Source organism: Castor canadensis, chromosome 16, assembly GCF_047511655.1.
Source record: "Castor canadensis chromosome 16, mCasCan1.hap1v2, whole genome shotgun sequence".
In the NCBI taxonomy this organism is placed as follows: Eukaryota; Metazoa; Chordata; class Mammalia; order Rodentia; family Castoridae; genus Castor; species Castor canadensis.
The window spans coordinates 27,886,954-27,914,803 of NC_133401.1; the positions used below are offsets into that span (position 1 = coordinate 27,886,954).

The 27,850-nt window shown below is 49.4% G+C and overlaps 1 protein-coding gene across 3 annotated transcripts in view; it reads right to left on the bottom strand.

The window, feature by feature from the left end:
• Ppp6r1 (protein phosphatase 6 regulatory subunit 1) overlaps positions 1-26,370 on the bottom strand; it is a 28,499-nt gene extending 2,129 nt beyond the window's left edge. For 2 of the 3 annotated variants that reach the window (XM_074058283.1, XM_074058282.1), the window contains exons 1-18: positions 26,262-26,370; positions 15,552-15,784; positions 13,224-13,410; positions 13,003-13,140; positions 12,856-12,921; positions 11,651-11,763; positions 11,452-11,565; positions 11,020-11,182; positions 10,775-10,927; positions 10,565-10,699; positions 9,981-10,045; positions 9,741-9,856; positions 9,558-9,643; positions 9,353-9,442; positions 9,165-9,262; positions 6,327-6,384; positions 6,064-6,239; positions 73-206 (exon numbers count right to left, since the gene is read on the bottom strand). In XM_074058283.1, coding sequence (XP_073914384.1) covers positions 73-206; positions 6,064-6,239; positions 6,327-6,384; positions 9,165-9,262; positions 9,353-9,442; positions 9,558-9,643; positions 9,741-9,856; positions 9,981-10,045; positions 10,565-10,699; positions 10,775-10,927; positions 11,020-11,182; positions 11,452-11,565; positions 11,651-11,763; positions 12,856-12,921; positions 13,003-13,140; positions 13,224-13,410; positions 15,552-15,778 — 2,119 coding nt within the window. In that variant the 5' untranslated portion in view covers positions 15,779-15,784; positions 26,262-26,370. Of the gene's footprint in view, positions 1-72; positions 207-6,063; positions 6,240-6,326; positions 6,385-9,164; positions 9,263-9,352; positions 9,443-9,557; positions 9,644-9,740; positions 9,857-9,980; positions 10,046-10,564; positions 10,700-10,774; positions 10,928-11,019; positions 11,183-11,451; positions 11,566-11,650; positions 11,764-12,855; positions 12,922-13,002; positions 13,141-13,223; positions 13,411-15,551; positions 15,785-25,792; positions 25,921-26,261 lie in introns of those variants that run through there. The other variant, XM_020179249.2, reaches the window with a different exon arrangement.
• Between the last annotated feature and the right edge of the window lie 1,480 nt (positions 26,371-27,850).

Here is a 27,850-nt window from a genome sequence, read left to right on the forward strand (position 1 = left end):
CAGGGACAAGAGGGTGAGCTCATGATAGCAAATTACCCATGTGTCCCTGACCATAAGCCACCCTACACTTACCAGGAGGCTGAGGGCTGGGGCTGGAGCAGAAGGGAAGGCCAGCCCCCACACTGGCTGCCCGGCCATCCCCTTCCTCTTCATCATCTTCTTCCTCGTCCTCCTCATCATCCTCGCTGTCCGTGCTGCCTGCACTCCTGCCCCAGACACCACTTCATTAGGTGGCCATGCAGGGAAAGGTTACTGACCAACTCCCATCCCACTGCAGCCAAGAGCCATAGGGCAGACAGATGATGTTAAAAGAGGACAGGGAGAACTTGGGGAAGATCCTGGGTGCTTAAGAGTATGAGGATACTGGGAGAGGCCAGTGGGGAAGGTGAGTCCTGGGTCATATGGTAGGAACCTGAGTGAACTGAGCACAAGAACAGAGACGGCATCTCCACCATGTCCTCCAGGGCTGGAGGGGCCCTCAGGTAATGTCAAAACTCAGCCACGACGACAGACAACGCCACCAACTCTCAAGTCACCTGTGACTACCAGCAGCGTCATCTACCACTCCAGGCTTTCCACCTCCTCATCCATGTTCTGAACACACTCTTCCTCCAATTAGAAACTCCAGAAAAGCAAGACGGCTGGACTTTTGTCCCTGCTGTACTCTTAACCCTAAGAACATCAGGCCACCCAGTTGCTCCAAAACAGCTTGAATGTTGACTGACAGACAACTCATGACCACAAGGAAAATCCCAACAACCTACTTTCCATCAACTGGGGAAGGATTAAGCCAACAACAGTCATCCCTGGGTATCCGTGGGGGAATGAACACCAAAATCCAAGGACGGTCAAGTTCCTTATATAAAATGGCTTCATACATCCAAAAAAGAGAACTACAGGCCAATCTCCTTACTGAACATCGATGCAAATCCTCAATAAAATAATGACAAACCGAATCCAACAACATATCAGAAAGATCAGTCACCACAACCAAGTCAACTTCATCCCAGAGATGCAGGGATGGTTCAACATACACAAATCCATAAATATAATACAGCACATTAAGAAAAGACAAAAATGACATGATCATCTCAATAGATGCAGAAAAAGCCTTTGGTAATATTCAACACCACTTCATGATAAAATCTCTAAGAAAACTGGGATTAGATGAACCTCAAATAGTATAAAGGCGACATACGACAAACTTATAGCCAACATCATACTTAATGAGGAAGAACTGAAACCATTCCCCCTAAACTTAGGAACAAGAAAACGGTGCCCATTCTCCCCACTCCTATTCAACATAGTCCTGAAATTCCTAGCCAGAGCAATAAGGCAAGAAGAAGAAATAAAAGGAATACAAATAGGTAAAGAAACTGTCAAAGTATCCCTATTTGCAGATGACATGATCCTATACCTCAAAGACCCAAAAAACTCCACCCAAAAACTTCTAGACACCATAAACAGCTTCAGCAATGTAGCAGGATACAAAATCAACTTATAAAAATCAGTAACCTTTCTATACACCAACAATGAACAAACTGAGAAAGAATATAGGAGAACAATTCCATTTACAATAGCCTCAAAAAAAAAAAAAATCAAATACTTAGGAATAAACTTAGCGAAGGATGTAAATGACCTCTACAAGGAAAACTACAAACCACTGAAGAAAGAGATCAAGGAAGACTCCAGAAGATGGAAAGATCTTCCATGCTCATGGATTGGCAGAATCAACATCATAAAAAGGGCTATACTACCAAAAGCAATCTACATGTTCAATGCAATTCCCATCAAAATCCCACTGACATTCATCACAGAGATTGAAATATCTACCCTAAAGTTAATTTGGAAACACAAAAGACCACAAATTGCCAAGGCAATACTGAGCAAAAAGAGCAATGTTGGAGGTATCACAACACCCGACTTCAAACTATACTACAGAGCCACAACAATAAAAAACAGCCTGGTACTGGCACAAAAACAGATACGAAGACCAGAGGAACAGAACAGAGGACCCAGATATGAATCCACACAGTTATACCCACCTTATTTTTGACAAAGGTGCTAAAAACATACAATGGAGAAAAGACAGTCTCTTCAACAAATTGTGCTGGGAAAAGTGGCTATATGCCTGCAGAAAACTGAAACTAGATCTGTGACTGTCACCCTGTACTAGTATCAACTCAAAGTGGATTAAGAACCCTTAATATCACACACGAAACCTTACAGTTTGTACAGGAAAAAGCAGGGAATACCCTGGAAACAGTAGGTATAGGTGAGGACTTCCTCAGTTCAACTCCAGCAGGCCAGCAACTAAGAGAAAGGATGGACAAATGGGACTACATGAAATTAAAAAGCTTCTGCACAACACAAAAAATGGTTTCTAAATTCTAGACCACCCACAGAGTGGGAGAAAATATTTGCTAGCTATACATCAGACAAAGGACTGATAACCAGAATATACAGAAAGCTCAAAAAGCTAAACTCCCCCAAAATCAATGAACCAATAAAGAAGTGGTCAACTGAACTAAACAGAACTTTTTCTAAGGAAGATACCCAAATGGCCAAAAAAATACAAGAAAAAGTGCTCACCATCCCTGGACATAAAAGAAATGCAAATCAAAACTACACTAAGAGGGGAGAGGGAACAGGAGGAGGGGCAGAGGGGAGAAATGGCCCAAACAATGTATGCACATATGAATAAATGAATAAAAAAAAAAAAAACAAAAAACACACACCAAGATTCCACACCTCACTCCTGTTAGAATGGCTATCATCAAGACCATCACCAGTAAATGCTGGTGAGGATATAGGGAAGAAGGAACCCTCATACACTGCTGGTGGTAATGTAAGCTAGTACAACCACTTTGGAAAACATTATGAAAGCGCCTTAAAAAACCCAACACAGTCTGCCATGATCCAGCAATACCACTCCTAGGGATATACCTGAAGGAATGCAACATAAGTTATTACAAAAGTACCTGCACACCCATGTTTATTGCAGCACTATTCACAATAGCCAAGCTATGGAAACAGCCAAGATGCCCCACTACTGATGAATGGATCAAGAAAATGTGGTATTTATATACAACAGAATTTTACTCAGCCACAAAGAATGAAATTTTGTCATTCGCAAGTGAATGGATGGAACTGGAGAATATCATCTTAAGCGAAGTTAGCCAGGCTCTGAAGGCCAAAAATCGCATGTTCTCCCTCATATGAGGATTACAGACCCAAAACAAATGCAGTAATATTACTGGACATGGGTCACTCACTAAGGGTACATGCATGGGAGAGATAGGGAAAAGAAAGGAAACCTAAAACTTTAATGTGGTTGATGTGCTCCCTGTTGAGGAGCAAATAAAGTAATCTAAAATTGGCAGAGGTCACTATGGGAAGAGGACCAGGAAGTAGTAAAGAGATCTGGTAGAGATGAACCAATGTGGGTTGCAACACACAAGCGCATGGAAGAAACACTAGGACTCTCTCTGTATAGCTATCTTTATTCCAAACTAGCAAAAAGATACGTCTTTCTTATTATCTCTTATGTTTTCTCTTTAACAAAATCAAAGAACTGTGTGGAACAGGTTCTGCCTGGAAGCGGGGGTCAGGTGAAAGGGGGTACAAACAATGTATACACATGTAAGTAAATGTAAAAGCGATATATATAATAAGAGAAAAATACAATAAAATGGTGTCACAATTGCACATAACCTCTGCACGTCCCTTCATTAATTTTAAATCATCTTTAGATTACTTATAATTGCTAATACCATGTAAATTCAAATAGTTTTTGTACTAGGGAATGATCACAAGCAAAAAAAGTCTGTACATGTTTAGTACATAAGGAACTTTTTCCAGAATATTTTCAATCCACAGTTGGTTAAATCTGCAGATGTAGAATCCACACAAATATCTGACTGCACTATTTCTTTCTGAGTTTTTTTTTTGGTGGTACTGGGGATTAACTCAGGGCCTTACACTTGCCCAGGCAGGAGCTCTACCACTTGAGCCATGCCTCTAGCCCCTGACTGGACAATTCTAAAATGTCAACTACTTGTTGGTTCAACATGTTATTGACAATTTTAACTGGAAACACACACATCTGTATACAGTTAAAATGCAAATCCAACAATTGAAGGTGGAAAGAACTCCCTCAACCTGATAAGAGGCATCTACAAACCTATGGGCAATAGCAGACTGACTGACGGACAGTCAATGTTCTCCCAAATCAGGAACAAAACAAGGATGGCTACTCTTGGCACTTCAGTTCAACACCGTGCTTCAGGCTCTCGTCAGGGAACTTAGCAAAAAAGGAAAGAAAAGGCACCTAGACTACAAAGAAAAATGTAAAACTCTCTTCAACAGAGACATGATCTTCTATGTAGAAAATCCTGAGTCCACTAAAACTATCAGAATAAATGAGTTGCTGGAGACAAGATCAATATACAGAAACTTTACAACACACAATTCCAAAATGATTTCAAGAAAACTTCACTTATGATAGCATCAAAAAGAGTAAAGTACTTAGGAATAAATTCAACAAAAGAACCTATGCCACAAACTAAAAACTATAAGACATTGCTGAAAGAAACTAAAGACCTAAATAAACAAACACCCTCCAACACTTGTTGGCAGATCTGAAGATGCAATACTGTTAGAATGGCTATCTACCTAAATTGTCCTCAAAGTGCATGAAATCCCCAGAACTCTAGGGTGGCTTCTTTTTTGAAACTGACAAGCTGACCCTAAAACTCAAGGATTCCAAATAGTCAAAACAATCTTGAAAATGAATAAAGTTGTAAGAGTCATAGTTCCCATTTCAAAACTTACTACACAGAAAAAGCAATGAAGACAATGTGTCTTGGTAAACAGGCAGGCATGCAGACTGATAGAACAGAATAGAGGACAGAAATAAGCCTTCAAACACATGCTCAAAGGTATCTTACAAGTGTACCAAAAATGTTCAATGGAGAAAGAAGAGCCACTTCAGCAACTGGTGTTGGGAAAATCAGTCACAGGCAAAAGAATGAAGTAGGACCCTCACTCACACCATATACAAAAATTAATTCAAAATGGATTTAAAAACTCATTGTAAGAGCTGGCCATACAAAATACAAGAAAACAGGAGTAAATCATCATGTTGGATTTGGCAATGACACCTAAGAAGATGTCTGCAGCAGCCTACTTATGATGGAGAACAAGAATCTGTCTAGACGTTTGTTTACTGTAGAACCAGTAAATCAACTCAGCTAGTTCCCTCTATGGCAGCCCTCCACATGGCTACAGAAGCGAAGCCCAGACACACCAACCAGATGGGTGGATCTCATGAGTGAATCCCTGGACAAAGGAAGCATCAGTGAGCAACCTTTACCTGAAAATACAAAATCATAAATGCTCCAAAACCCACACCACCTGTGGTCCCAAGCATTTCAGATAAAGAATGCTCAATCTGTACTGTACGATGATGTGAAGGGGAACAAGAGGCAAAGCTGATCTATGGAGCAAAATGTCCGGACAGTAATACCCTTGGGAGGGAGGACAACAGCCAGCAGAGGGAACTGGGAGGGGCTGGCTCCTAGATCTAGGTGCTGACAAAAGGTTTTCCATTTGGCTGTGCATGTAGGGTTTGTACACTTATCTGTATGCATGTTACAAGTCAACTATAACATTAACACAACATCCTCATTTTCAAAACACAACACTCTTATCTTCAAGTCATAGAGCAAAGGTTCAGAGTAGCTCAGGAGCTGGCAGAAGTACACGACACAAATCCGTTTGGTCACAGTGACTGCAGTACAAAACTGACCACAACCTAATCTGTAAGGGATGTAACATGTCCCATCTTCCCCCTTTACTGGAAAAGGTGTCTGAGAGCTCACCCAGGACCGCAAGTGGTTTCCCAGGCTCTTTTTCCTTTTGTATCTGAATTGGGTTTTTATCAATCACAATGAAAGGGCCCCAACTAATATACTGATATCCCTTCCCAATTTTCACAAGTCCAACACATCGGAAGAGTCCTGCAGCTCCCTAAGCAGTGGGAGCACAAAGAGGGGGACTCACCGGACACCAGGGGGCTGGCCTGTGCGGACTGCCCTCACTGGCTGGCTACCCTGCCAAGCACCGTATTCTCCATCTGACTCCGCTGAGCCCTGGCCCTCCTCCTCCTCATCTTCCTCATCATCATCAAACTGCTGGATGCGATCCTTATAGCATATCTCGAGCAGGTTGGCATTGGGCTGTGGGAGCAAGGCAGGAAGATGGGCTGTGATGCTGCAGCCCACTCATGCACCCCACCAGCCACAACATGGATGGGCAGCACTCACATTCTCATCATCAGCATTGAGGGAGAAGGTGATGTTGGCCGTCTTGTCAAATGGTGCACTAGGAGAGAAGGCAGAGGTGTGGTGAGACAGCCATGGGGTGAGGGCAGCAAAGGATGAGTCCACGTCCTCTTCCTTCACTCACTCAACACATAGCAACCCTCATTACTCAAATTTGTCTACTCTCTAAAACATGATTGTATCCCTAGACTCAATACTCACAGTGCTCTCTGGTCACTGGTGAGAGTTGGATTAATAAATCACCTGTCTCATATTCCCAGCGATCTGTTCTCAAGGGAAGTATCTTTATCTCTACCCTCCAACATCAAAGTAGCCTCCTTCATGTGCCCAGAGGACAGGACAGAGGGAGCCTGCAGTGCAGGAAGCTGTGGCAGGACAGGTCTGAATCCTACTCCAGCACCTGTCTGCGGGACACTCTAGAGCAACACTTCCAAATTACATCTCGTTAGTAACATCAAGGAAACAGAATCTACCTTTGATGAGTGCTTTCAAGGATTTAAAACCATAACCTATGTAAGAGTTTTAAAGACAACTCCATGTCTCCCCTCAAAACAATGGTTCTGGTTGTACTGGTGCAGGGTTCATAGCCACCATGCACAAAACAAGCCAGGGAAAAGTGAGAACAGGACACACCCAGTTCAGCCATCTTACTGTGTAGGTCTCCAGCTAAGAATCAACAAGAAATGCAAGGGAAACCATTTGCTTACTCATATCAGGGTATATTTGGTTTGTGGCTACTGTGCTCTTTCTTGTCTTTGGTGACAAAGCACAGTGCCAGTGAAGAAGCAGGTCCCAGCCAGGAACTGCCCACCTGGAAAATACCCAACAGAGCCAGACACCAGTTGCTCACACCTATAACCCCAGCTACTCAGGAGGCAGAGATCGGGAGGATTGCAGTTCAGAGCCAGCTCAGGCAAATAATTCACAAGACCCTATCTCAAAAAAAACCCATCATGAAACAGGGCAGGTGGAGTGACTCAAGGTGTAGGCCCTGAGTTCAAAACTCAGAACGGCAAATTAAAAAAAAAAAAAAACAAAAGAATGCTGACCATGTGCACTGATGCAGCAAGACCATGTGAATCAGACAGATCTACAGTGTGTTGTTAAAATTCTAAATATGGGCAAAAAGAATCACCTTTGGAACTTAAAAAACTCAGGCCAGGATCCCACCACTCCAATCATGAGGCGCTCGCTCAGCTGGCACAGGGCACAGTGAGTCCACTCGCATCCACCTCCCACTGTCACTGAACCAGCACACGCACCTTTGTTCAACTCTTCCCAAGAACCCCAGAGAAATGCAACTCCTAGATTTAGAGATGAAACCCACACCCTTAAAATACTGACACACATTCCTAAAAAGGCCTGGTTGGTTTGTCCCCTCCTAGCAGAGCCTGATGCAGCTTTACAACATTGCCTGCTTGCTTTGAGTCTTCTACCCACTTTTTCTACCTTCTAGAATGCTGGTCTTTCTCCCATTGTGTGGTAACAGCACTTTCTACACAGGGTCCATGCTCTGCCCAAGGGTGAGGGGTACTTCTTAAGTTCAGGAAACTTGATTATCCACCACTGACTTGGTGCCAGATGCTGCTCACACAACAGATGTTGCTCATGGGCTCCATTCTCTCAACAACTCTACAAGGGGAAGTGTCCTTATCTCCTCCCAAAAATTAAAGCAGTGGAGGAGAGCCCATCCAGGGTCAGGCAGCCCAGCCAATTTCCACACTGCATCAAAGCAGGCACCTCTTAGCTGCCTCTCAACTGCCTGAGCATCTCCTGCAACTGGAACCCTGAAGGGCAGCATCTTACCCTAAGATTACACATCTACCCAGTTTCACTCCTAGAACTCCTTCATGAGTTTGATTTTTCCCATGGTGAAAGAGAAAGTAATACAGCTTTGTCCTAAAAGCACAGCTGGTCATCCCAATACCATCCACCAAGAAGTCAGCCCACCCCATCAGGCTAGGATCAGGTTTTTACTTGAGTGCCTTCCCCAAGTTCTTAGTACAGGGCCCTGATCAACAAGAGGCCCAAATCCTTGGCAGAGAAGCAACAAACACAGGATCCCGTGGCCACATTTAAGGAGACCTCTGTCCAACTATGCACACAGAAGGCCACAGCTGACTGTAGCCTATCATGTGTTCCTGTGCTGTGCTGCACAGGGACCATGGCATGGCTGTGGCAGCAATCCAGCTCCCACAGCAATGAGCTATGTCTCAGGGTCTCAGTTTACTTGGTTGTAATGGGCTCAAAAGCTCTGCTCAAAGGGTGGCAGTTGGGATTATCACGAAATGACACCTGAGGTGCATCTAAACTACCCTTGGTGACGATGTGGATGCCCACTCCACACTCCACCAAGCCAGCCCTCTTCATCTGCTGCAGGGAGCCTTCATATCCAGCCCTCTCATGGCAGTATCTACTTTTCAAATTAACACTGTGGATTCATGCTCCACAAGTCATCTCATTGAGGCACCATTCCCTGCACTGTACCCTGTGCTCCAGGAGTAGAGACCTGTTCTTCGTCCTCAGCATGGAGGACGTTTGCACCTCACACTCACAGCCTTCAATGTGGGGAAGGAAGACTTGCTGCAGAACTGGGGCTCTAACAGGAGGTGAATGCACCAGGCCATGGCCAGTGTGAGCCCAGAAGCAGTGGCTTCAGGATGGGCCATGGTGCACAAACAAGCGATCAAAGGAAAGAGATGCACACAGGCTCACATGCCATCACAAGGTGGGCAGCACCCTCATCTCGTACAGGGACACACAAGCACATGTGCTGCCACTGGCAGGGCAGAGCCCCAACCTCCCATGGGAAACACTCACTTCACACTTTCCTCCTGCTCCCCAAATTCTTCATCATTAAAGCCAAAGTGGTCAATGAAGGCAGAGGTCATGCGTTGCATCTGGAAGTCCATGAAGGCCTGCAAGAGGCATAGAAGTTGGGGCTGGAAGGGTGCCGAGTAGGAGGGGTTCTCCCCATCCTGTGCAGGCAGGTGCAGCCCTGGACCCACCTGTTGTAGCACAGCTTCCTCAGGGAAGTTGAACTCCTTCAGCCGGTCATCTTCATCATCACTGGAGGAGTGCAGGTGGTGGGTGTTCACCTGGGGACAGCATGATGGAGGGTGGTCAGGGTCTGCTAGAGCCCCCTGAACAAGGGCAGGAACTGAATCAAAGAGGAGAGGCACAGGAGCTGCTGCAGCAGACACTGAACCTCACCAGATCCACGGTGTTCTTCTTGTTGGTCTCAGCCAGGGGTCCTGACACAAATGCCTCCCACCGCTCGTGCTGCTCAGCCGGCAGCTCTGCACACATGGGGATGGAGAGAATGTGAGGTGTCCCTCTCAGTCTCCAACCCTTCCCACTCCCCATGTCACAACTTCAGCCAGCCCCATGCCTCACCCTTCAGCAGCTGTTCCAGCTGCTCAGCGTTGGGTCCCTGCTCTGTGTTCTGCACCAAGGCGTTGGCCACTCGTGTCAGGTGACCCATGTAGCCCTTCCTTGGGCCCCCCCCAGACCTGAGTGTGAAGGCCACAGCTGGATGGCAGGCTGGAAGCCAGGGTATTCAGGACTCCAGCCCATCCTCCCAGTGCCTTGTCTTCCCTCTGCCCCATCCACCCCACAGGAAGGCACTGTGCTCACTGCATGCGGTCATTCTCCTCCCAGGATGTCAGGATCCGCTCCACTAGGCGGCAATGCTGCAGCAACTGTGAAGAAACAGAACAGGGTTGGCCTGAGAGAGTGCACGCACCAGGGTAGGATACTTACTAAGCAAAGCATACTTCAGGCCCAGAGGCAGACGACGCTGGTCTCTGGCTTTTGCTTGATTTTGGTTTTTTAAGACACAAGGTCTCTCTATGTAGTCCTACCTTAGCCTCCTGAGTGTTAGGACTAAAGATGTGCACCACCGTATCAGTTGTGAGTCCCTGACTTTCTACGTGGAGCGTGTGACACATGTGCACACATGAACAGACGTGCACATGGACTCAGCCACTCTCCTGCTCACAGGCCCGCCCCCCCCAGCATCCTCGCCCCTACTGCCTATTGCTGTCATGGCATTGGTGCATAATTCCCTTTTCTTTCCAGCTGTCTCTCCCTCACACAGCATAGGTGCTGACACCTGATACTGTCCAACAAACACAAAAGGGGCAGAGGATAGGCCTCTGGGGAGAGTGTGCCCTCAGGTACAGGTCTCCAAGGGAGGAGAAAAGGGAACCCCGGCTCACATGTTTCACGACAGGGTTCGGGACAGGTGTCTCAAAGCTGCTGTCAGAAGAGAACCCTGAGCTCAGCATGGCACTCACACACAACTCCACTTGAGCATGCAGGAAGTTGTTGAAGACGTAGTGGAAGAAAAGGTCCTAGAGTGGAGGCACAGGTTGGCACTAGAGATGCACCACCCCCCACCCCCAGCCCTCTGTTCCCATCCTCTATACCAGCAAGGTGTTGGGCACGTCCAGCACTAGGAGCTCCTGCGTTAGGGTGGCATCATTGGCACTCAGGGCACTGGCCAGGAGTTTGACCACGTGCAGCCTCATGTTGCCCAGGGGTGGGGCCAGGCTGCCCCATGTCATCTGCAGGGGCTCCAGCTGCAGATGCATGGGAGGCTCAGTTTCCGAGGGCCATCTTCTCTTCCATCCCCACCTCCCCTCAGGACCACAATGATCCCCACGTCCCCAACCTTGGGAGGCTCGAGCAGGAGTTGGTGAAAGTGGCCAAGCCGTGGGCGCAGGGCGTGCAGGGCACCTGTGCTGGACACCACACTATCCAGGGCCCCCTGTGCCAGGAGTTCCAGCTGCCCATCCGCACTGCTGAAGAAGTTGTTCATGGTCACGGACTCAGACCTGCAGCAGGGCAGGATCAAGGGCAGAGTGAGCCAGACAGGCCTGTGCAAGAGCAAAACTGCAGCCTCATACCCACAAGACACAAAGTCAAGACAAGCAGGACAGAGAAGAGGGTGGGGGGAAAGGGGCAGGCCTCTGGCTGGGGAAGGACAGGGAGCCTGGGCCTGCCACAATTTGCACGGTGGCCACCAAAACCTTCCTCTAAATCTGAGGAGCTGCAAAGCCACGCAGGCAGGGGCAGTGTGCCATCTCTGGCCAGCATTCCTCACCTTGGCCTCCTGGGCTCCAGTAGGGTCAGCAGTACCTGGATCCCACTGACGATGACAGACTGACTCTGTTCCCCCTCAAACATGTTGCTCAGGAGCTGCTCGATGGTCTCCTGCCTGGGGAGAGGGTTCAGAGTGAAGGGCCAGGACTCTCCAGGACAGCTCCCCTCCCTGAGCCTTGGCACCTGTCCTGCAAACCCACTTCTCCAGGGTGGCCAACAGCTGGTCTGGCTCCGGGCTCTCCTGGCCTTGGATCATCTGCTCCCGGCTCAGTCGGATGATGTCGCACAGGGACTGAGATGCATTGGAATGTTGCTAGGGAGGGGGGAGACAGCACCCAAAATGAGCTGACCTTCGGAGAAGGGTGGTTACGAACTGGGACATGCGCTACAAAGGAGAGAGCACAGAGGTACCAAAGGCTTCCAGAAAGGAGAGATGCATACCCACACACTCAGCACTACCTAAAACCAGATGCCCATCAACTGGTGAACGGAAAGCTAAGCATATATAGCTTATCCATGCCGCAGGGTTATTACTCAGCCAAGAAAAGGAATGAGGCACTGACATATGCTAAAATGAGGGTGAATCTTTTTTTTTTTTTTTTTTGCGATACTGGGGCTTGAACTCAGGGCCTTCACCTTGAGCCACTCCACCAGCCCATTTTTTTTTTTTTTTTAATGAAGGGTTTTTTGAGATAGGGTCTTGTGAACTATTTGCCCAGGCTGGTTCTGAACCGCAATCCTCCTGATCTCTGCCTCCTGAGTAGCTAGGATTACAGGCGTGAGTCATTGGCACCCCGCAAATCTTTTTCTTTAGACAGTACTGGGATCAAAACCAGGGCCTTGTATATTCTTGACAAGTGCTCTACAGTTGAACTACACCCCAGCCCAAGGATGAGCCTCAAAAACACTGCCAAGAGAAAGAAGCTGGACACACAAGATGGCATAACGTATGATCCCATTTGCAGGACATACATAGGACAAGTGAATAAGGAAACAGAAAGTGGTCTGGCTGCCATGGGCAGAATGGTAAGGGAAACTGAGAGGGGCTGTCAATGGTCACAGGATTTCTTTTCTGAAGCATGAAAAATACTGCAAATTTGTGGTGACAGTTACACAACACTGAATATACTGAAAGTCACAGAATCATAAGCTTCAGTGGGTGAGTAGTACAGAATGTCAGACAACTCAATAATGCTGCTACAAAAAGGGAAAGAGAAGCACAAGGAGAGCAACAGATGTAACTCAACAGGCAGTGATCACACCTCAGGCCCCTCATAGGCATGTGGGAGGACATGGACACATGGCTACTCAGTGCTCCCTTTTCTCATCATTCATCTTTTCAAGGGGGCAAGTGGAGTGAGGGCAGGGATGGAGGGAATTGGTGAGAGAAGCCAGAGAGACTCACATTGTCATCCTTCGATGGGTGGATCTGCTCAATGAGTCGCTGGACAATCTTCTCCTCATTGAGCCACTGAGGGATGAGGATAGGGCTGCATTAGGTTTCTAACCACCTGCCCCCCACTCTCCCCGCCCTGGAGCAGGCCCTCCTCACATTGAAAACGTCCTGCCGCAGCTGGGGCCGCTCCACGCAGGTGAGCAGGCGCAGAAGAAGGTCCATGATAGCTGAGGTGCCTATGTGCCGCAGTAGCAGGTCCACAAAGTCATCCTTCTTGCGCAGGAAGGACACAAGCTGGGGGCAGAGGGCTGTGTCATGGTACAGGGTCCCAGATTCCATATTCCCACCCCATCTAGGTGCCAAGGGGCAGCAGGCACCTGGTCTGTCTTGCGGTTGATGAGGATACCCATGACCTTGCTGAAAAAGCTGGCAAGCAGTGGGTTGAGGCTGCCACTGCTCTGCAGGAAGCCGTAGAGTCGGTTTAGGAGGGACTCATCTGCTCCCAGGGCATCATTGATCTGGGGCACATCAGAGGTCAGGATCTCACAGGCCACACTGGGGTACCTGAGAGACAAGCATGATGGGTAGGGTTTCAGAGAGGGGGCAGAAGGCCCCACCCTCCTGCCCATGCCAGGCACTGGGCTCATGGGGTCACATGTCCAGCCAACAGAAGTAAAGGGGAACCAAAAGCCCCCCTGTGCCCTCCCCAGGCCTCTGTGAGACTCCACCAAGCCAATCCACTACCTTGATCCTGGTCCTGTAGCAACTGACCTACTGACCACTAAAATTTCCATCCTTCCTGACATTTGCATGTCCAGCCCTGTATTGCCCTAGTTCAGGCAGACTCTCTCCTTGCCATGTGAGCCTCCCCACCCACCCTCAGGCTACCTTTCTGACCCTGTAAACTCATCTCCTTGTCTCCCTTCTTCAAACATACTCAACACACATGACAGTTCCAGGACAAGGGCCCACAGTGGCACACAAGGTCCCGTGGGACCACCATTTGCTCCAAGTCTAACAAAAACTATGGGGGAGAGACCCTTTCAGTGCCCCTTCCCCTGGAAAGCAGGCTCCTTAGGGCAGGACAGGGAACCTAGGGACCAGCAGGGTACAAGTGTCAAGATGGAGGTTGCCTCAGTGTCCACAGCCCACTGGATGAGGAAGTAAAAGTAGATGAGCAAGAGAGAGGACGTAACTAAAGAAAAGGCCAGAGCAAAGAAGGAAGATACCCAGTGGGATGCGGGTGACACCTGACAGAAAGTTATCTAGGAGCACAAGAGACACTCTGTGCCTTCCCACAAAGGGGCCAGCAGCAGTAAGGGAACAATCATGCCATAAGCTCCACAACTGGCACTACCTTGCCATGTTCCCCATAGAATGGGCAAACTGAGAAGTAGCCATCATTCCCACCCATCTGACTCAAGATCTCCAGGACAGAAGTCATAGAGCAAGACAGAGGGCAACGCCGCAAACTGGGTGGATAGTTGGGAAAGGCACAGATGTAAGGACAGTGGAAGGATCTTGCAGGAGCAGCAAAATAGGGAAAAGCAGCAAAACTAGGGAACACAGTCCCAAGTCCCCAGCAGGGCCCTGTCTACCTGGTCCTGCCTCTCCCAAGCCCACACCCTTGTGCCCCATGCATGTGGCAGTAGAGAGGAGAAGCCATGCCTCCTCCACCTACAAAGAGCTCCTCAGGCCATGAACAATGGTCACCAAGGATGGGTAGGAGGAATATGCAGCAATGCCCTCTCAAGGCTCAAAATCCCAAAGAGACATAATAAAGAACCTCAGGTTGAAAAGACATGGTCTGGAGTCTGGGGTTTGCTTTACACCACACAGGGAGCCCACAGGATCTCTCAAGGAGTACATGGATCAGGAATACAGCAAGCCAAGGATAATCTCAGTAGGACCCTACTCCTCACTCTCAATGAAAAAGACACACTTTTTCCCCCATTGGTTTGACTCAATCTTTAGAGAATGATGTTGAAAAAAGGCCAGTCCCAAAAGGTTACGTACTCTGTGATACACTTCATAACACTTCCAGATGATACAATTTTATGAATAGAGGACACACTGGTGGTTACCAACAGCTATGATAGAGGTGGGCATGGTTATAAATGGGCATAGGAGACTCCTTATGGTGACAGAAGTGTTGAAGATACTGTAGTGGTGTGGATATAAACCTAGGAAGGTGGTAAACTTAATCCCTGCACAGACACAAGTGAGTGTAAGTAAAACGGGGAGCCTCATTTCAACAGGGTACAGGTTGACTGTATCCGTGTTATCATCCCCACAGATACCCTACTAGAGATCTGCAAAACGTCACTGCTGGGGGAAACCAAGCAATATCTACTAGAAATATATTATCTCCGACAACTGGGTTGATTCTACAGTTAACCTCAGAAAAGATTTTAACTGCTAAAAAGACACTAAGGAAAAAAAGTAGAGAATAGTTAATAAGTGAAATGAGATTGGCAAAACATCAAGTCTTGTCAAGGCTGGGGAAGGGTTGGTGGCACACATCTGAGTATGTCTGGAGAATCCCATTACACAAAGCCTTTTGAAGTGGTCTGCAGCAGGGGGTGAGGGGATGTCTACACCCAGGGAAGCTGTGTGCCCCTGGGAAGAGTCTGGTTCTTCCTGTGTTGGTTCCTCATTCCCAAGTCCCAGTTACGGAGTCCAGGGTGGGAGAGGAGGGGGCTCACTTGTAGCGCAGCCGTTCCTCGCCACTGGCTGGTGGCTCCTGGGTGACCCAGGCCACCATGGCCTGCAGGTGGGGTGGTTGCAGCAAGAAGTCCAGCAGCTTGCGGTTGACGACCTTGCACTCCTGCAGCACGTCCTCCTCATCCAGCAGCTCGGGCAGGCTCAGGTCCTCCCGCTCCAGCAGTGTGTCTAGGTGCGAGCTTGTGTGCAGGTCAAACTTCCAAAACATGGCGCCCTGCAGACACCACAATTATCCAGTCAGATACATTTGGGATCCCTGCCTGGATGAGGCACCGGCCACAGCTACCACTCTCAGGTCAAGCCTGCCCCTCCTGGTGCTGCCTGCTAGCTCAGTACTGCCATCACACATGCTCAACGCTCTGACCAAGACTCCAAGCCACCTTCCCTGCAGTCCAAGGGGTCACTCACATCCAAGGCCAACTGTCTGACCACCCTCAGCCTAAGGCCTAGTGAAGTCCTCAGTGTGGACCATGCAGGGCCTGCCAGGAGGCTAAACACTACAGAGTAACCTCAACCCACCCCCACAAGCCATGTCCACTGTCAACACATCTGGGCAGGGACACCACATGAAATTCTGCCTTTGGATTTACTTCATTTGATTTGTATTTACTGAACAAATTCAAATGCCCCATGACCTCCAGTGCACAGCTGCTGCCCAGCCCAGCAAATCACTCATGGCTGCTTGCAAAGTATGGGTGGTAACAGGGTGGGGGGGGGAGGAAGTCTGCACATCTCGAGGCTGTGGCTGTTGCCTGGACACCACACACACAAACACACCCCAACCATCCTCTCACCACCCCACGCCCAGGCCTGGGACAGGGAAGAGGAAAGTTGGGGGGAAGGGACAACTTTTGTCCTGGTCAGTTGGCTTCCAGACCAGGCAGTAATCAGGGGCCAAAGGAACCTATGCTAGGATAAACAGTAGAAAAATTAAGTGGGCTACCAACACCTGGCACCTTAGCCACCTTGGCACAGGTAACTAACCAGCAATGAGGATAGCACACATGGAGACTAATCAGACACCAGATGATGGTGCTGTCCTCAGCCCGACTTGCACTAAGGCATCACTCCTCAAAAGAAGCCTATAAGGCTCCAGAAACCATCAACCTGTGCTTGTGCTTATTCAAAAACTATGCACATGACACCCAAGCCACAACCACCCCCACAGAAGCTGTCACCACGCCATCAAATGGGATTTTGGGGGGAGGGGTGCTGAACCCAGGTAAATTGGAAGACTTCCCAGGCCTCACAAGCCACCTGGCCCCAAGGATAGTACCTATGTAACTCATGCCACAGGTGCTGACCAGTTATGCTCTTTTATCTGTCTCCTAAGGGCCACACAACCATCTGAGCCACAGGCCACTGCTGCCACAGACCCACCTCAGGGAAGCTAGGATATCACAGTGTCAGCATGGTAGGCTGAGGGTGCCTCCAACTAGGCACATAGACACTAAGTCCCTTTCCTATGATGTCCTCCACACCATCTCTACCTGACTCTTCCATCCAGGTCCAGCCATTCCCCCTGCACAGACTGTCTCCAATACCCACTGCTCTGAAACCTAAGCGACTGCCAAGCCCCAGGAAGGACACACAAATAAGAGTCCCAGGCCCAAGTGAGACTTCTGGGATCAGGGCAGAGCTAGCCAAACTATGGGCTCAGCAGGTGGATGGCTTCCCGACCCTAGTCCCTTTCCAAGACATTACCAGCACCCAGCTCTTGTCTATGCCACAGCATGAAGACTGAGGCAGGAACCTCTTAGGCTGGAACTTGCTTCCTGGCCATCCATCACCTCAGTTACTCTACACAGCTCTATGGGGCATGCTGTGGGTTCCTAAGCCTTGGCAGATGACTCCAACTGAAGGTGGAGTGGAGGAAAAAGTTCTGTGATAGACAACAGTTATGATGGAAAGGTGTGGGTAGAGGAGACAGTAGCAGGGTCCAGCCCAAGGCAGGGTGGGAACAATAGAGAGCCTCATTCCTTTGTAGGCCTCCCAGGTTCTAATCCACAGCACTTGGAGACTGGCACTGTAGCTCACCACTGCAGGCTGCTTTCCCAATAATCATTCTAAAGCACAAACTTTAATGCCTTGTGTTCGTTCTGACCAACAGCCTTATAATGGGTCCCCTAGTTCTGGGTTGAGGACCCCCAGGCCTGGCCCCTGCCCATTCCCAGTTTCCCCTCTACTGTGCCCCACCTGCACCTACTCAGTAACATGCAATCCCCAAGTGTGCACACCAGGCTCTCACACCCCTCCTTGGTCCCTTCAGCTAACTGACTGACCACCATCCCTCACAGAGCTCTGATCCCATCGCCCCAGGGAGCTATGCCTGGAATCCCCTCCCCTAGAGCTGACTCCAGGCTACCTGTGCTCCTGTAGCTGTTCTCTGAGTGGAAGGGAGCCTTCTTCACAGGCTATAGACCCCAAGAAGATCCCTGGAGTTATGTGACTGCCCCCAGCATGTACCATGTGCTTGATGTCCAGAAGGCCTCCAGGGTCTTTGTGGGGGAAAGCATCCCCTGGACACCTCAGATGATAACACTGGCTGCAGCACGAAGCCCTTTTGCTGCACCCTTCCAAAAACTTCACAGCCATTACCTTAACCAACTCTTACAACTATCCTCTCCAAGGAAGGAAGTGCTGGCTCCAACTCACAGGTGAAGAAACTAAGGCACACCAAGGTAACTGCCCAAGCCCAGATCTGAGGGCTGATGAACAGTGGAGCCAGCACTCAACCCCTGAAGGTGAATTCTAACAACACAGCAGCCTTCTCCCCAGCACAGCGCCTTCTGGGATGGATGGACAAGTGAAGTAAGCCTGCTGATCCCAGCACTTGCTCTGCCTCAGGGACAGCTGGCCACAGCAGTCTCTGACCTGCTGTTACCAGGGAGCTTCTCATTTCCAGGCTGACCTTCCTGGTTCTCAAGGGAACTTGGCAAGACACTAAGCACTGTATCTACCCTGTACCAGCACCGAATGCTTATTCAACAGACACTTGAATTGAGGGTAGAAGGCCATGGTCCTTATGCCCTTCGTGACCCAGTTGTGAACACAGCCCATCCGCTGTCCCTCACTAGAACACACAGCCACTCAGATATCTCAGCTCTCCTCCAACCAGGTACCACAAGAAATCTAGACGGCTTCTCAGGGCTTCCCCATCCAGATCCAAGCCCTGCCAACCCTCCTCCTCCCCTCTGCCTGCATGACCACCCTCCACACCTTCCCAGAGTCTCCAAACTCTCTCCAGCTTATCTTTGCTGAATGGGCAATCAGACCCCTAGTGACCTCACGCTGTTCTCAAATACCTCCTAGAAACCTAGAAATACCTTGGCATTTCCAGCTTCTTTCATGCTGTGTCCTCAATTACCCTACCACTGCCCTTCATTGTTTCCAGAACATGCTAAGCTTGGGTCTACCTCAGTGACTGTGTTCCAACAACTGATTTCTTCTCATCCCTCAGGACTCTTGCTAAACGTTCTTCTTTCAAAGGGGCCTTCACCAATCAGCCTAACCAAACCAGCCACTGGTCCTGCCTTTGTCTCCCTGGGAAGTATGCTTTGAGCAGCACAGAGTTTACCACTGCCTGTAAGCACCTCTGTCACACCATGATGATGCACTTGCAGTACACATGTGATGACTTTAAGGGCATTTCCCCCCAAACCTTCCTCTTTGTTACTGTGATGCCCAGTAACATACTGTGATGTCCTCCTCAGGGGACTCTCTTCCCTACTTCACATCTCACTTAATAATGAACAATCAGGTCAACCAAGCACCCCTCACAGATGAGAAAAATAAGGCCCAGTAAAGATGACTTTCCAGCCCAAAGCACTAACAGCAGGGAGGGGTAGGGAGGAGCAGGGTGGAGACAGATTTCCTGATATGGGTGTACCTGGGACCAGAATAATCTCAAGGGGCAACCGCCAAATTAATCATGACTGCTAATTTCCGGCCAAAGCCCATGCAGTGGGAAGCAACAAGAAGTTCAACATGATGAGCACACAGCCTTTCTACAACGGAGGCTGTTTCACACGGCAGTGAAATCAGGCATGGCAGAAAGCTGCCCTGACCAGGTGAAGGAAAGCAGGTGCTAAGAGTTATCCATTGTATAGTCCCACTAACATGACATGTCCAGAACAGACAAATCCATAGACAAAACAGAAGTTTTCAGGAACTAGGGGAGTTGTGATAATCACTGCTAATGAAGACAGCTTCCTTTGGGGGTAATTTTCTAAAATGTTCTAAAATCAATTGTGAGAGAAAGAAAAACAAATAAAAATTGTAGTAATGACTCTACAAAATTGTGAATATACTAGGAACCACTGAATCATACACTTCAATGGATAAATTGTACAGTGTATGACAAAAACTGTTAGCAAGGGCTGGAGGCATGGTTCAAGTGGTAGAACACCACCTAGCAAGCACGAAGCCCTGAGTTCGAACTCCAGTACCACAAAAAAAGAAAGAAAAAAACCCTGTTACCAAAGAAACAAAAGTTGTCCAAGGCTGCCATATTGAGGCCAGATTCAGGCCTGATGCTACACACCAGCCACTCCAGGGCTGATGACAAGGTACCAGCTAGCCCAGCAGAGCTGAAACTCATGAAGACTCTGCTTTGAGGAGCTCACCCAGATTATCCCTTCCCCATCCCTCACTAAGGACATCCTTGAGGTAAGAAAGCCCTCCTCCACAGTGGGATGTAGGTCCAGGACAGGGCAAAGCCAACATCTGTGGAGAACCCAGGCACCTGCCCTTTCAACACCTTGACTCCCCCATCAAGACACAAGGGGAAGAATTCTCATTGTTCTCAGAGGAACAGAGCTACCAAGAGGGAGAATCTAGACAATGTGCCCTGGTCTGACAGAAGGCAGAAATTCTCACAGCTCAGGCCCATCCACTCACTCACTTCTAAGAAACCTGGCTAGAGGGCACAGGCCACAATCTCTACCCTTGAAACTTCCTATCTCTGCTCCAACCTTACCACCCATTTTGGGGAACAAGTCAGGCTTCCCTCCCACAGCTGCCTTCCCAGAGAACTGGGCTGGGGCCATGGAACAAGTTGGGAGGTACTAGCTAGTGTGATGTGTGGTACTGGGGGCCAACGAATGAGCCTTGGCCCCAAGAGCAAAAGGCATCCTCTTAAACTCTCAACCTCAGGTCATTCTTCCAAAATCAGAAGTAGGCTGAAAGAATTAAATGCAACTGAGTAGGGGGTCAACACTCTCCAACATTGAGAACATTGGTTCTCCGGCTATAAACACAATGAAGATGCAAATACAGAATAGAGGAGAAGAAAAAAAAAAAAACAAACAAAAACAACTTCCCCCGACCACAAACTGTTCATCCACTCTGGCCTCAAGCCCTGACTCTTGGCACCCACCTTCTCACTTAACGGTACGTGCTGGAATCAGGCAAGATGGGTGGGTTTCTTTCTCACTCTAACTAGGTGAACCTGGGCCTCATTTAACCAGCTGTAAAAGAGGGACACAGACCATCAGTGAGTGCTGCCATTTATATGCACTAATAAGGCAGGTGGTCCTGACACAATGGTATCTGGCAGGGTGGGCCCCTTGCTGGCTGTTCCTGAGACCATGTCCTGACACTTTACAACTGTCAGTCACTATCCCAAGGGTGACAGTACTCAAAACAAAAAAAGCAGCAGAGACTCATGTTTGCCCAGGTGACTCAAGTACTTTTCTTCAGATCATTCAAATGCTAAGGCAGGCACCACACACCCCGCCACCCCCACCCACCCTTTGCAATTTTCAGCAACTTCAAGAAAACGGAAGTGACTACCACTGGTTTTTAGAGACGGTTTGAAAACCATGACTCTGGCTACAAACGGAAGAAGGGGAAATCGTAAATGAGAAGGGAAGCCATTAAAAACGAAAACTAACTCTGTCTCTCCTGCAGCCCTACACCATCACCTCTGGTTTCTTGTTTTGCTGTGCTGTTCTAATGCCTGCAACACCAGCTATCCCTCTTAGCAGGTTCCCAGGTCCAGCCCCTTCCCTTGGCTTGGACAGGGCCTCACTGAGGTTTCTACACTGCTGGTGCCAGCACTGTCCCTCAAACACAGCTCAGTCTGCCAGGGAACCCATGGGCAGGTCCTTTATTTGCCAATCCTTCCTAACCTACCCTGGCCACCAAGCATATGGGAATGGAGGTCAAGGGCAAATAAGCCTCTAGGAGGGCCTTCAAAGACAGCCACCTGAGCACCCTGAGGATCAGCAGAGGCTCCAGCATCAGGACAGGCCCACAGGTCAACTGGCTGTCCTGGGAGAGGAAGAGAACCCCTTACCAGGAGCAGACCCACCAGTTCCTTAAAAGGCTGGGGGTTCAGAGACAACAAAATCTTCTGCCCCTAAATTCTTCTAATGCTAGTCAGCTCTTGGCCAAATCTGGAAAGGGGGTTTGGTTATCTTTTTTTTTTTTTTTTTTTTTTTGCGGTACTAGACTTTTAACTCAGGGTCTCACACTTGCTAGGCAGGTGCTCTACCATGGAAAGGGGATTTGGGACACTCAATTCCAAAGATGGAACCACCTTATGAGCAGGGCCTACAATGTGCATAGCTGCAGAGCATACCACCATCCTGGTAAGGCAGGCAGGCACTGAAGACAACCATTTGGAAGAAGGGGTCACATGGAACAATGGGATGGGACTTTCCTATGGCTTGGCAAAGCCTGGCGGGGAGGGATCCCACTTACAGAGCAATTCAGGCACCTCCCCATCTGATCCCAGAACCAACCTCCCAGGGGAAGTAGCAGCTCAGGCTCAACTCCATGGGATGGTTAGGAAACAGAGTCTGAGGACATTTGGCCAAGGACTGGGAAGGGAACTCAAAAGACTCAAATTCAGGTGGAGTGGCTCAAGTGGTAGAGTGCCTGCCTAGCAAGCATGAGGCCCTCAGTTCAAACCTTAGTACTGCAAAAGACTCAAATTCAGGATTCATCCCCTGGACTGGCCACAGATTTAAAGGAAAAAAGAAAATGACCAATGAACAGGTTTGAAATAGTCCTTGGAAAAACAGGGGGAAGCTGCCTGTGGTGGTGAACATCTATAAACCTAGCACTCATGCTGAGGCATGAGGGTCAAGAGTTGAAGGGCAACCTGGGTTATAAGGACCATGCGCACCAACTATATATAGGTAGCATATCTCCCACCCCACCCCCTTCCACTTATGATAACCAAAAAACATCTCCAGATATAGGTAAAAGTACCCTGGGTACCCTGGGGACTTTTTTGCCCAGTGTGGACTCAAACTCCTGGGCTCAAGTGATCTTCCTGCCTCAGCCTCCCAAGTACCTGACATTACAAGCACACCACACTGCACCTAACCAGGGCTCAAATCTCTCTCTCCAAACTAAAATCTTTGTGTGACCTAGACCAAGAACCTAACCTCACTCAGGCTCAGTTTCCTCATCTGGGAAATACCTCACAGATGGAGTTATTATAAGACATAACCTTTTATCCTGTAGGATAAAACTGATGCAAAACTGAGCCATAAAACTGACACAAACAGGGAAAGACATGGTGTGGCATGTGGAGGAGTACTCTCACTAACCAGAGTGTCCAGGCCTCTCACCTCACCTCTTGCTGCAAGGCTAATGGCATAGGCACTCAACACTTGTGCCTGACCTGACTACTCTCAGCCCCAGCTGGGCTGCTCCCTCCATCTTCCCTATAGCAATTTGAGCCTGACTAGCTCCTCCTGGGTCCATCAGGCCTGTACACACCACTTCCTTCAAAAAGTCTCCCAGGGCCTGTTTCCACAGCACCCCATGGCCACTTTGTGACAGCATATGCACCTCAGCTCTGTGACAAGATGTGCCTGTTTAGGCATTTGCCTCCCCTGGAGATGCCAATTTCCCAGGATCCAGCATTATTCACTGTATCCAAAGGTCCAAAGCTAAAGGTAGTTGTTGAAGTAATGAAAACTGAAGCCAGAGGGGAAAAAAGATCTGCAAAGGTCACCTGCCCATGGATCTTGAGTGGAAAAATAAAGGTGGTGTGGGGATAAGGAGGTTATCCTCTAATGTAAACAGTAGATGACCAACAAAAACGAACCACAAAAAAGATGAAAGTAAATCAAAATACACAGTAGCCACTCACAAGTCCCAACAGAGCAGATAAGCCCAAATTATACACGATACTCAAGGAACAAAGCAGGGTTTTCTGCCCATTGGCACTACTGACATTTGGGGCTGAATAAGTATTTGTGATGAGGGAATTGTCCTGTGTACTGCAGGAGGCTGAACAGCATCCCTGATCTTGATGTCCACCAACTAGATGTTGGTAGCATAGCCCCTCCCCCTGAGCTGTGACAACAAAAAAAAAATCTCCAGATATTGGCAAATGTCCCCTGGGGGACAAAATCAACACTACCACCCCATAAGAACTACTGAAAGCTGGAGGTATTAGCTCAACTGGTAGGGCACTTGCCTTGCAAGCAAGAGGCCCTGGTTCAATCCCCAATATTGAAAAAAACAAAACCAAAAAAAGAACTACTGAAATACATTATCCCAAAGCAAATAGTAATCCTAAGAGCTACTGATCCTGGTGTACACACTGCGCCCTGCATCCTGAACAGGCATCTACAGACATCACCGTTAATCACCACAACCACCCTATGTGGAGAGCACTCCTATTATCCCCACTTAAGGTGAGAAGGAGGCACAGAGCCCTTGAACAACTTGTCCAAGAACTCACCACTTGCAAAGGCAGAGCCAGAGAACACGAACCTAGATCTGACAAATATTCTTACTTAGAACAATCAGCCTTCACTGCCTCTTCATTATCCCAGTCCCAAGACTAGTAACTGAGCTTAGATAAAATGATACAGGTAGGTAAATTCTTATTTTTTCCTTAAACAACAAAAAGCACAGCACTTTAAACAGAACAAGCCAACTTCAACTGCCATTCCACCACTAGAAAGTGTATGTGGCAAGGTATGGCAAGCATTTCCATATGTACTGTACACATTACTATGTGGGATGTGTATACAAACGATGCATGTGAGTCCTTGCAACATTTGCCTCGGTGCTCACTCCCCCTCAGGCTGGAAGCAAGCCCACTGCAAGTTTCTTTACAACTCTAAACCCAGTACCACATCTGACAGACAAGACACAGCTTCCTTTCCAGAGGATCTTGCCTTCCAGACAGGTGTCATGGCAATAGCTGCCTCCTCAGTACAGATGCGCATGCACCTGTGTATGTGTGTGTGTGTGTGCTCTTGTGTGTAAAAAAGAGCCAGCCAGAAAGACCCTAACCAGAGGGCCCAGTCAAGGCCCTAGGCAAGCAACCCATCTACCCTCAATCACACAGCCCACCCAGGGCTCCTCCACGTTCCCACCTTCACGTATTTGCACGTGCTGTTTCTTCCGCACGGAAGGCCCTTCTTCCCACTCTCCATCTGTTAACTCCTACTCAGTCTTCCCAACCAGAAAAAGCCACCCATCCGGGCAGTCTCGCCAGTCTCTCCCACTCTGGGGCCTGATGCAGCAACGCCCTGGGTAACCTCCATCACAACACACGGTGATTGTGACTGTCCAACCCTACCTTTGTCTCCCCAGGGGCCCAGCACCAGGCTCCCCGCCCTGCCCTCAGCAGGCCTCATCTCACCCGAAAACAGTGGCTCCTGTGCCTCTTCATCATAAGAAGTCAGGCACAGCCAGGGGCAGAAGAGCCAAGGTGAAGGGAAAGCCCAAGGGTGAAGTCAGAGAAGCTAAGGGGCCCAAGAAGGTTGGTGAGAGTGAATGAGGGTGGCACAGAGATGGAGGCAGAAAGAGGGAAGAGGGATCTAAGGAGGAAAACCCGAAAGCACCCAAGGGAAGAAAGGGGGGGTGGTGAGCTGTCCAGGAGTCCCAGGCGGGAGGGCAGATAAAGTGGGTCCCAGTACGGGATGGTGAGAACGGGCTGAGAAAAGGGAGTGGGGAATGGCCGGGGTGGGGGTGGGGGGGCAGACTAAGACTTGGGGGTACTAAGGGGAAGAGACAGAGCCTTAGGATATAGAGGGTCGAGACTTACGGGGGTAACCAAGAAACTTGGGGTGAACGAGGAGAGACTTAAGGGAATAAGAGGAAAGACACTAGTCGCCTTGAGGACGATAAAGGAAGACTGAGCGACTTTGGGGACTGAGAAAAGAACCCTGGGTGGGAGAGAGAGGACCCCGAAGGGAGGAGGGGCGGGCTGGGAAAGGAGCCGGGACCCGGAATTCGCGCTCACCTGCGCGGGGGGGCGGCGGCTCCTCGCACTCGGGGCTCATCGGGGCGCCCCCCTCGCCCCGCCGCCGGCGGCTCCGGCCCTGTCGCGGGGCCGGGTGCGTGGGGCGGGGGTGGCGCTGGGGTCGCGCGCAGGCGCCTGGACCGAGGCTCACGGGCCCGCGCACGCGCCCTCAGGTCGGGGGCCCCCCCGCGCGCCGAGTCCCGCTGATTTCGGGGTTCGCAAATCTGCGCGGGGGCTTCGAGGGTCCGCGGAAAGGTGGGCGCGCTCGTTCGATGGCGGTGCTATGAGGCCGGTCGCGAGGGCCCGCGCAAAGCACCTCCGGGGGCAGGGACTGGGGATGGGGGGAGCAAGGGGGAAGTCGCCCCGACTTCTCCAGACAAGCCCGCGTCCGCGGACAAGGAAAACGTCCTCCTCCGCAACCCGAACAGGCCACAGAATTGAGCAGCGGCCGACGGAGGCCGAAACCCACTTCCTCAGTCGCAGCGTTCCCCGAAGAGACTGGATTTCCCGGCTCCGCAGTCTGTCTCAGGGCCTCTGGCGCCCGGCTCCCTCCGCCACTGTCCCACAATGCCCCGGGAGCGGGAGGACATGGGAGGCCCCGCCCTCTCGCCGCCGTCTCGGTGCGCAGGTGCGCTATGGACCGCGCGGTCAAACAGGCAATACGCATGCGCTCCAGGCTCGGCTCTCCGACCTCGCCCACTCCGGAACTTCTCTGCGGCCCGAGCGTCTGCGCCGGTTGGTGCCAACGGTCTCTCCCTGAATAAACCCGGACGACCCACTGCGCATGCGTAGCCTCTCTAGGCCTCCGTTCGAGTAATCCTGTTCCAGGATTTCTCTCCCCTTTCTATTCGAAAAGCGATTCGCCACTCATTTTCTGCCAATCACAGTTCTGTTTTGGCTCTAGGGTTAACTGCTGAGGACTCCATCCCGGCTTTTTCCTCTACCCACGCCCGGGGGCTTTTGTTCCATCTGTTTCTGTTACAACCGGTCCGCCGTTCCACGGACTGACCTGGGTCCCGCTCCGGCCATTGGTCAGACCGGGTCTTGATCTTCACTGTTGCCAGTTCCTGCACAAAGCCTCCTCTAAAAATGACACCCGAAGGGACCTCCTATGTCTTGTATCAGTATTCACTAAGTACCCATCCGACTCTGAGCTTCAATATCCCCAAGTCTATAGCCCCCGCGCTGCTCATAACTTAGAGGCTAGTTGTACGGTTTAGATGAGTAAGTGCATGTAAGAAACTTTTTTTTTAAACCCGTGGACTGATGTTTTTCATTTCAGGGACGTTTTTCTGAATGTTTGCATATCGTTCTAGTTCTGTGCATTTGTCCTTCCCACGTTAACGCCTCTAATGGCTTTAATCTTTGTCATTTTCACCTGCATTCGCTGATTAACACTTGCCGGTACTTTTTTTTTAACCAAGTTGCTTCTGGTCCTTGCTATTTCTAGCGTATTCGTTTTCACATGTGTTGCTTGGCCCTTGTATCAGCCAGCTAGTGCTGTGTGACAGACCACCTCAGTGGCATGGATCATGTTCACAGCTTGGAGTTGCAAGTACCAAGGGGAAATTTGGTAAGATTGATTCTGTTCCCTGTGTCTCATGCTGCCCAGAGCATCTAACAAAATGCAGGTGCTCAAAAGACCAAGTTCGTCTGGCACCCACCATTGCTCTTTTCTTTAATCCTAGCTATTTGGGAGGCTGAGATCCTGATGATCATGGTTTGAAGCCAGCCCAGGCAAACAGTTCACAAGACCCCCCATCTCAAAAATAACCAAAGCAAAATGGACTGGAGATGCGGCTCAAGCGGTAGAGCGCCTGCTTGATGCACTTGTGAAGTCCTGATGAGCTCAAACCCCTTCCCCACCCCACCCCACCCCACCCCCCAAAAGGAGAGACAATATTTGAAGTTTCTGGTGGCCTCACATTTGCCACCACCCATTGGTCAAAGTAAGTCACATGGTCAGGCCCAACACAAAGAGCAGGAGCATAAACTCCACTCACATGGGAACAATGTAGTCATCCCACAGAGGTGGGATGGAAGGGAGGGAATATTTAT